At 40.8% G+C, this 10,112-nt stretch overlaps 1 protein-coding gene across 1 annotated transcript; it reads right to left on the bottom strand.

Annotated features, from left to right (window-relative positions):
• Window positions 1–7,733: 7,733 nt before the first annotated feature.
• On the bottom strand, window positions 7,734–9,736 carry LOC147439089 (S-adenosyl-L-methionine-dependent methyltransferases superfamily protein). The gene is made up of 2 exons (XM_086485021.1): window positions 9,361–9,736; window positions 7,734–8,659 (listed from the first exon to the last, which is right to left on the bottom strand). The coding sequence occupies exons 1-2, from the start codon at window positions 9,695–9,697 to the stop codon at window positions 8,298–8,300; spliced, it is 699 nt and encodes a 232-aa protein (XP_086341147.1). The 5' UTR covers window positions 9,698–9,736; the 3' UTR covers window positions 7,734–8,297.
• Between the last annotated feature and the right edge of the window lie 376 nt (window positions 9,737–10,112).

Raw genomic sequence — 10,112 nt, 5'->3', positions numbered from 1 at the left:
ATGCCCTCTAGTACCAAATGTGGTACTTCAAAGTACCAAATTTGGTACTATAAATTAACTTCAAATGTCACATCAAGTATAGGGAGTGAACATGCATCATTTAATTAACACATGCTTGATGTCAATGACTTGTGTACCACGTCTGTTGGAATTATGACTGCAAGAAAACACACACAACTTGGAGAAGACGAAGGAAGTTTAAGGCACACAACAGAGAGTGTATTACTTAGTGTGCGTTGCTCGTTGTTGTTGATACCCATACTCCTCTTTTCTTTCTTTAGTTCACATTGAAACCCCCCTTTTTTTAACCCTATGGGCGGCCATATTAAGGGTGGCCATTCTCAAAGCCCGCACTTGGTTTACATATCAACCTACGCATTGCTATATTTTGCCAACAACCCTTCTCTAGCATAGAAATTCGATCAAACCACTACCAAGCGCGGCATCTTTCCCCGACAATCCTTGACCAACAAACCTTTTCATGAATTCTCTTAACCATGTTAATGTCTTGCATAAAGCTACTAGTCTTCAAGGTGCAAGCATAGACAAAAGCATTTAAAGAGAAAGTCCATTCATTGACACCCAATTGAAAGAGCCTAGAGATTCATAGCCATGTGGGCACATCCTCCAATCAAAGCCTATCAAAATCGTGATCTGCTTTACTGAGAGCACCACTTTTTGGCATATATATCCACCACCCATTGCCAAGCACACATTTTTGCATAAAATTCTTGCGATTCACCATATGTAGCCATATTTGTTAAGTACACTCAAGGATCTGACTACCCCTCCTATCAGGCAAAACAGAGCAAATGCTTCTTGATTGCTAATTTTTCTATTGTGCTCACAAAATGGAATGACATTGCTATTTTGAAGCTGGTTGTGCGGAATAGTAACATGTTTGCTGCATAAAGTAGCATACTCCGCACCCGAATCTACATGCAAGTGGAACTTGGATGGCTTGTTGGTGATGTCTTTCAATGCCATTTAGAGGAATGGGTGGAAGGGGATGCAGTGGGGAAGGAGAGTAGGAAAATGTGAATGTGCTTTAGCTTCTTGAGCTTGGAAGATAGAGATGCAGAAGAGCGACAAGAATGATCGGGGTGGAGAGAGATTAGAGGGTGTAAATGGAGATGGAGGTAAAGGTAGTGCAAATTTGTTGTTAGCTATGGTATTTAAAGAAAGAAAATAAAAAACTTTTCCATGTAGAACTTGTTAGAGAATAAGACGTAGCTTTCATTAAAAAAGATTTAGATAGCTCCTCTTTTAGGTCTTTGATGTCCTGCATGTTAGCACTTGCAATCAACATGTAATGAGCATACAACATTCGGATGATGAATTTCCCAATTTTTTTGTGTAGATGCAATGATATGAGTTGCATCTTGTGAATCCATGATCCAACATCCATCGATCGAACTTCAAGTACCACTGTCTTTATGTTTGCTTTAAATCATACAAGCTCTTCTTTAATCTGCAAACCATTTTCTCCTTACCTTTTACTTCATACCCCTTTGGTTGAAGCATGTAAATTTTCTCCTCTAAGTCACCGTGAGGGAATGCCATATTTACATCCATTGCTCAAGATTTATATCAGGAGCAGCCACAAGGCTTAAGACAAGCCTAATTGATTTCATTTTTACAACAGGAGAAAAATTTTCATTGAAGTCAATACCTTTCTTTTGAGAAAACCCTTTTACCATAAGCCTAGACTTGTACCTTTTCTTCCCACTTCTTCTTCCTTCAGCTTATACACCCATTTATTTCGCAGTGTCTGCTTACCTTTAGGCAACTCAACCAACTCCCATGTTTGGTTGCGATGTAATGAGTCCATCTCCACTTGTATGCTCTTTATCCATTCTTCTTTGGATTCGTTATGCATAGCTTCTTTGTATGATTCCGACTCTCCAGAATCTGAGATCAAGAGATGGTTGAAGGAACGAACGAACCTTTCTGGAGGTCTACTTGCTCTTGTAGATCTTCGGGGAATAGGTTGAGGCTTCTCATTTGATTGACGTTGTTGCACATTGTCATCGTTTGCAGTCCTTGAGTCTTCACCGTCCTCACGTTCCATGTACTCATCACCTGTTTGTTTTCTTTCCAAGTAATCGTTGTACATATTTTGTTTGTTAAAAATTACATCCCTACTCCTAAAGATTTTACTATCTTCAAGATTCCATAAGCGATATCCAAAGTCACCTTCTCCATAGCCAATGAAGAAACACTTTTTGGACATTGCATCTACCTTTGACCTTAGGCTTCTATCTATGTGCATGAAAGCCTCACACCTAAACACTTTAAGATAATGAACAATTCACCGGTGTACCTGTCCACACCTCCTCTGGAACTCCCCCATCCAATGTCGTTGAGGGTGACCGGTTGATTAAGTACACAGTCGTACTTAGTGCTTCCGTCCAAAGCTCAAGCGGTAAGCATGCATGTAGCCGCATGCTTCGTGCTCGCCCCATGATTGCTCTATTCATCCTTTTGGAAATTCCATTTTGTTGAGGTGTCCTTGGGTTTGTCCTTTGCCTCCAAATGCCATCGCTAGCACAAAAGCTTTCAAAATCTTAGTTGCAATCTTCTCCTCCATTGTCGGATTTGAGGCATTTAACCTTGGTACCTACTTCATTCTCCACAAAGGCTTTCCACCTTTGAAATATAGAAAACACATCGGATTTATTCTTCATGACATAAACCCATATTTTTTTAGTTGCATCATCTATGAATATTACATAGTACAATGAGCCACTAAGGGATGGTATACTTGCAGGACCACAAACATCAGAATGAACCAATTCAAGTTTTTTATTTTTTCTTTCATTTCTTGCTTTTAAGAATTTTACTCTCTTTTGTTTACCATATACACAATCTTCACAGAACTCTAAGTCCACTTCTTTCAAACTTGATAGAAGATTCTTTGATTGAAGGATTTGCATTCCTTTGGTACTCATATGCCCAAGTCGATAGTACTCATATTCCTTTGGTACTCATATGCCCAAGTCGATAGTGCCACACCGCACTATCAACTTCTATAGCTATTGCACAAGTTAAAGGTTGCGTGCTAACAGTACACAAGTAAAGTGTACCAACCTTTTCTCCTTTGGAAACCGCCAAAGATCCCTTTGAGATCTTCCAGCATTTTTTATCGAATGCAATATTGTGTCCTTCATCGTCCAATTGTCATGTACAGATTAAATTCTTGCAAAGAGAAGGAACATGCTTAACATCTTTAAGCTTACATTTATTTCCGTTGGCAATTTTGACACAAATTGTACCTTTGCCGATAATTTCACACGCTTCATCATCTCCCAAGTATACATACCCAAATTACCTTTGGTGTAATCTTGGAAATACTGCTTGTGTGGTGTCACATGAAATAAAGCCCTGGAATCTACTATCCACAAATTAGACACATTGTCTAATGAGAGAATTAGAGCATCTTGCTCTACTTTACCTGCCACATTGGCCTCCGATATTAGCTTGTTGTCTTGAGACTCTAACTTCTTCTTCTTCTTGGACCATCAATCCTTCTTAATGTGGCGCTTCTTGCCCTTGAGCGATCACGGCCCTTTTGGTGTTTAAACCTCTCCTTAGGCCTTCCTCTTGTTTCCACAGACAGTGCAGTACTTAATGATTTACATGTGCTTCTCCTTCGCATTTCTTTGCTTAGGAGAACACCTACAACATCATCAAACTTAAGAGTATTTGTGTCAGAGATAGAGTTACTTACAACCATCACAAAGTTGTCCCAAGTATCTGGTAGAAACGATAGTATAACGAGAGCTCGCACTTCGTCATCGAAATTGATTTTCACCAATCGAAGTTAACTTATGTTGGTGTTAAAGTCATTTAGGTGTACTGCAACCGAACCATTCTCTGTCATCTTTAGATTGAACAAGTGCTTCATGAGAAATACCTTATTGGATGTGATGGTTTCTTGTAGAGGCTATCAAGTGACTTCATCAAGTCCTCTATGGTCTTCATCTTTGAAACGTTGAAGGCTACCGTTGACGCCAAGCTTAACCGGATTGTTCCCAGTGCCTTTCGGTCAAGGACAATCCATACTTCATCTGTCATCATTGGGGGCTTCTTTGCAAGACCGGCTAGTGGAAAATAAAGGTCCTTCTAATAGAGATAGTCTTCAATCTACATCTTCCAGTGTTGGTAGTTCTTGTCGTTGAACTTCTCGATCTTGAGTTTTCCTTCCTCTGTCATTACTCCACTTAATTCAAGGAATCCTTTCCTTGAGATACTTAAGGTACGAGAAAACCTTACTCTGATACCAGTTATTAGGGAATAAGACTTAAGTAGATCATTGAGTAGATTACTTAATGGAGAGAGAGAGTTTTCACACACAAGATATTATAGAGTAAAGAGAGAGCGAGCACATACGATATACGTGGTTCACCCAATGTGGGCTGCGTCTACAGGAAAGCAGTCACTCAATGGTTTTAGTACTTCAAACAAGAAGTAAGTTACAAAGGGATTATACCCTTTTGATGCTTTCGCCTTGCTTCACTCTCACCACCTCACACACACCTTGTTGCATCAACTTCACAATGCTTCACCTCTTCAAAATCCATTTTTGTATGTAGAAGAGGCCTCCTTCTATAGGCCAAAAGGGCTGCCCTCTCTCATGAGAGGCAGTCGTGTGTAGATGCCCTTGTGTTGACAAGTCCGACTTGGACTCTCCAACGAGCCCATGTGTGGCCGCCCTTGAGAAGACAAGTTCATTTTGAAATCGGTCACTAGCCATTGAATTTGACCACCGCCCATCGGCCATTGACTTCCGACCATCGGCCAAAGGCCAACCGACCAATCGTTTTTCAACCACTTTACGACTGCCGTTCAGCCATAATATTCCAACAAAAAATGAATATTTCGGCTCGAGACTGGCCGTGTATGTTTTTAATACAGAGAATTACAAGGGTTAAATCAGGCTCCATACCTAACAGAACTTATGTAGGACGTTTTAGAGTGTAGAGAGACAATGTAGAGCTGCAAACCCCTCAAAAGAGGGGGGATGATGGAAATTCCAATCTAGGGAGAGAATGAGGGAAAGATATGATTTGGGAAAATTTGGAACACCAATGAAAACCCAAAATTACCTTATAAATAGTTAAGGCCACATTCCATCCCCATATGCTTGAATGCAATCATTAGACCACCTTTTTGCTAAGCTCATTTTTGTAAAAAAGAAAATATGTATTTTTAGGCATATATATTCAGACTTGGTCAAAGCTAAATTTAGATTTGAGCATTTCACAAAACGTCCAAATAAAAGGATCCATGCCGACTCCATTGCGGCCCTAATGAAAGAGCCTTGCCATGGTGGATATATAAGGGAAATAGAGAATGGCTCAACACTTTTCCATCTAGACATCTCAAAACTCTTATCCAATCATGCCATAAATAGGATCTAAAGAGGGAGAGTGCTACAAATTTACAAACAATCATGCCATACACAATATCATGATGATGAAGACCAAGAATGAGAGAGAGAGAGAGAGAGAGAGAGAGAGAGAGAGAGATACGAAAAACCATGGAAACTTTCATGATTGTATTCGCCACTGGGACTATAAGGTAACACCTTGTCGAGAAGAGCAAAGGAGATAGATCCAAACCAAGAGGGTAAGGGGGGAGTTGGTGAGCTAAGGCACTGTAGTCCATGGTGATTTCTATAACAAGAACCATTCAGTGTTATTGTTGGTGGCGGATGGTGACTACTTCCTCACATTACTATCATGGAGAGCTAAAATGGATGTGGCTACCATGGTGCAATATGGTGCTTTTGTCCTAGATATAAAGAATAATAACCTAGTGTTTTCATCCCCAAGACATGAGTGCATAGTGTCTTTGTGCTACATGCCTTGTGTCTACATCAAGAATCTAGTGCCTAGAGTCGCTATGACGTGGAGTCTCATGTGGTCACTATCGCAATCACTCTCGATGGGTTGTGCATTGTGAGCCCTTGTACCTCCAAGTGTAATCGCTAGCTTTGCATATGTTGTATGCTCCTATGGCCTCCCTTTATAGGAGTGGAGAGGTTGATTAATTCTCGTTTAGTGCTAAGTGTAATTACAATAGCCAAAGTGGCATGTAGTGGAAGAGGTCAATGTAGTGACTAACCCTACATTACCTAGAGGGAGAGGATAATATACAATTAGAGAGAGAAAATATACAATCAGTGGTTAGGGTGGAAGCAAAGTGTAGTCGATGCCTTACTTGACTATGATCAAGAACTATTCATTGTGCTAGAGGCTTTATATCTGCCATTATTGAGGTGAGGAACACTGTTTACAGCGGTTGGCATTCAAAAGTACAAGAAAAAGCCCTTTTACTTGCCATTTAGATGAATCTAGAGCCACATACGAGACAAAATGCAGCCAAGTTGCATCGCTTGGTTCTATTCTTTGTCAAGGCCCTCCGAGAAAGGCCTAGGTTGTAAATGGCCTTCTATTTCTACTTCCCTCATATCTTCAACATGGGTGTCATTTTATGTGAGTGGGAGATACCATTTTGTGTGCAGCCAAAAGTCAAGGTGGTGTTTGACGCTTGTTTTTCATTGGTTTCGTGTGTGTGTGTGTGTGTGTGTGTGTGTGTGTGTGTGTGTGTGTGTGTGTAGGTAGAGAGAGAGAGAGAGAGAGAGAGAGAGAGGTGGGTGAGGATACTCTGCATGTATTTCTATGTGTGTAATTTCCAAAAGAGAGATGATTGAGAGAGAGAGAGAGAGAGAGAGAGAGAGAGAGCATTTTTGCACCTCAATATAGACCACAAAGGCAATGGGTTGTGTATGCAATTTGCATGCTTGGAAACCAATGTTTGTCAGGAAACATCATTTAAATGGCACGAGCAACGAGCAAACATTATTTTTATGAAGTAAAGATTCTTTAACATTGCTTATTTGTTCTTTGTTAGAAAGATATATTTTAGAGAGGTACCAATTGTAAAGTGATCAAAATCAATCCAGCACAATAGCACATATGACACCCTTCCAGTGTTGTTCAAAACGAAAGGAAGATCCAAAAGAAAGGCATTGAACTACCACACTAGCACTCACATCATGGGAAAGTCCCCTTCATACAAGAGGATGGATGTCACTGATCCAGTTAGGTGTGAGATGAGGTGCTCTCAAGGCAATCCCTATCCCATTTTGGATGCTCTCTCTCTCTCTCTGCCATATCTTCAAGTCTTTACTATCAGTCCAACAACATGAAATACCCATTGCACACTAAAACAAGCTTACTTTTCCAAAAAACCCCACAAACATCTAAGCATGGCCTCTTTTTCTGTATAAGCAATTGTGACAAAATGTCTACATATCAACAAAGTGTGCACAGCCAGATAGCTTCTCCATGACAACCAAACAATGAAAGCATAAAGAGGAAAGTAGACTGTCTAACCTGGCTCGGATCCAATCCCAAAACTTAAGATTCTTCCTTTGCATTGAAGATCTTTTGCACACTCAAAAAACATTTGACTAGTTCTTCCACCTGTGCGGATCGAACGAGGGCTCCATCAAAATCACTCCACTGTCCCAGCATGCAATACATCCTAAGAGAGATGCCTATGTATGCAAAACGCTGGGAAATGCCAATATCTACAAAGGGAACACCGACCTCCCATGGTATTTGTCCCTTGATACACCATGAAAAAGTGTTCCAATAGTGGCGCATCTGACACAAGACTCAAGCAAAATGTGCACAAGAGACATGTCGCAAAGAGACACACCAGGAAACCAAGAGTCCTTAGTGATGACATTAAAAACAGAGAGCACAAGTATACCAAAAGCAGTAAGGAGCAATTCCAAGTGTTCGGTCGGATGGTCAGGCTCAAGCTTCTGAAAAAGAGTTGCTCACCACTTTAAAAAAAGGTGTGGTAAGGGAGGAGAAAGAAACATAAAAGGATGAACTAGGCTAACTTTGTCTCAGTGATGTGCGTAGGTCAAAACACTGTCAAAAACTTTTCGCTTCTGCTTTAACGATCCCAGAGATGAATTGAGGGTATATTGACTTGTGGGTATAGCAAGAAAAACCCTGAGTGTGCACTTCACAAACCTGCCCACAGATCTGTCAACTCTGTTTCAAACTAACATTATTTAAGTGTTCCCTACCCAATCACATACTAAATTTACAGAATGAAGTATTACCAAGAGGTCCTTGGATTTGTGGGAGCCAAAGCTAGCCGATCTACAACACTTCATGCCGATAATTGCGCATACTCCATCAGCACCTGAATCCGACCACCTATAACCCATTATCTTGAGGAAATCATTGGGTCCTGCATTCATATGGGCATTAGTTGCTCTGTGATGGAGCAGGATTCTTCTTTCTCAATATGAACACATCAGCTTCTGCAAATGCATAATCAGGATGCAGATCCTCCCGAGGGACTTTTTCTACGTGAAAAAGGTCGGGGCATAGTCTCCAAAAGAGCTCGTCTGCCTCTGGAGAACGAAGCTGATAGCCAAGTAGAATCACACTCGAAGGCCCAGCAAGTGCACAAAAGGTGGAGAGAAGTGGTTCGACAATGTTTTCAAGGTAGATAACGTCTGTGGCAATAATAATATCAAATGGTGGTTTAAGAGCACCAATCTGGGTGGCATTGCCCCAATAGAGCTGGGCAACCTTCACTTTGCCTGATAAGGAATTGGGCTTGCCTGCAAATCAAGCAAAAGATGAGAATTATATATGACTGAGAGACGACTATTATCTCCATAAGCATTACAAAAATTGGGCTTTTCCAACCAATAACACAAAATATTATGTTTACCCACAAACTACATGGAAATTTTAAAAGCATAAATTTGTATGAGTGCTAGGTGACTAAATATGTGTTGGCAATGCTCGACAATCTCCACCGTAAATAGTGGGAGACATGTTGTCAGCATCAGATAATGACATTATATTTCAAGGCAAAAAGTGTCATAGAAATTTGTACAGGTTACATTTTCTCTAAATAAAAGCTTTAGAAACGCCTTTAGAAACGCAACATGGGACAAAACATAATCGCACCCCTCAATAACTCCTATGGTGATGGTGATCTCAGCAAACTGCTTAACCATGTACGGTAACTAAAATTTCAGTAGACAGGTAGATGCAGAGTGCATGTGAGGAATTGCATGCAATTTGCAAACCATCCCTCCTTGTCCTGGGCAGGAATTATCTATGTTCAAACCCCTATAACCTCTCATATGTCTATCATGACATTTGAGCGAAAAACTTTGCACAACTAGAGAAAGATCACACTGGGTGTATCCTAAGTTAAGAGTCTTACATAAACCACAAGACCAGCATATATCATTGCTCCACCCTACACCCATCTCACAACATAATTTTCTCAAGAATCCACGTCGCATACCTGCTGACACTAGAGAAGTGGATGCAATGTTCTTCTTGACGTTTCGGCGGAGAGCCGGCATAACAGGAGCAATGTCAGTGAGGACAATATTGAGGCCAAGAAGTGCAAAGCCGAGACCAGCCACGCCGCACCCAGAGCCCAAGTCGATAGCGCTTTTACCTTCCAAATCAAAAGGCGGATGGCCGCCCTTGGTTATCAAATTCTCCATCCACTTGACCAGGACGAGAGAGCAGGGCCACACAGAGGTGCCCACATGCATGGATCCATTGTCCTGCTCAAAACGCAGAGTCTCCCCCTTTACCTGCAGCTCCACCACGGGGTAGCTCGAGAATTTCATTTCACTCTTAGAGAGGAGTTTCAACAAGAACTCAAGACATGTTATGGAGGGGAAAAACCAACACACGTTATTCGAAAGGGAAGAAGTGACGTGAGAAATTGCTACTGTGATTAGTGGATTGATTGAAGAGAAATTGCTACTGTGATTAGTAAATTGATTGAAGAGAATGTGTGTATTTGAATGGTTCGTCGACCACATTATGTACTTCGTGTCAAAGTTTGAGCGTAGACTAGACGAATTGTAATTTGTTGGTTCATGATTTAGTTGTATAATACTAAATTGATGCAAAATTTCCAAGTTGCAAGTAAATTGGGTTCCTATGACTAGCATTGAAATTGAATTCTCCCAGTATTAGTAGTGGAATGAGAATGAGAGAGAGAGAGAGAGAGAGAGAGAGAGAGAGAGATTTCAATTA

The sequence above is a fragment of the Adiantum capillus-veneris genome, chromosome 16, assembly GCF_014529385.1.
Source record: "Adiantum capillus-veneris isolate H3 chromosome 16, ASM1452938v2, whole genome shotgun sequence".
Taxonomy (NCBI): domain Eukaryota; kingdom Viridiplantae; phylum Streptophyta; class Polypodiopsida; order Polypodiales; family Pteridaceae; genus Adiantum; species Adiantum capillus-veneris.
Note: the sequence above shows the minus strand (reverse complement) of the source record. Positions and strands in the feature narration are given on the sequence as shown.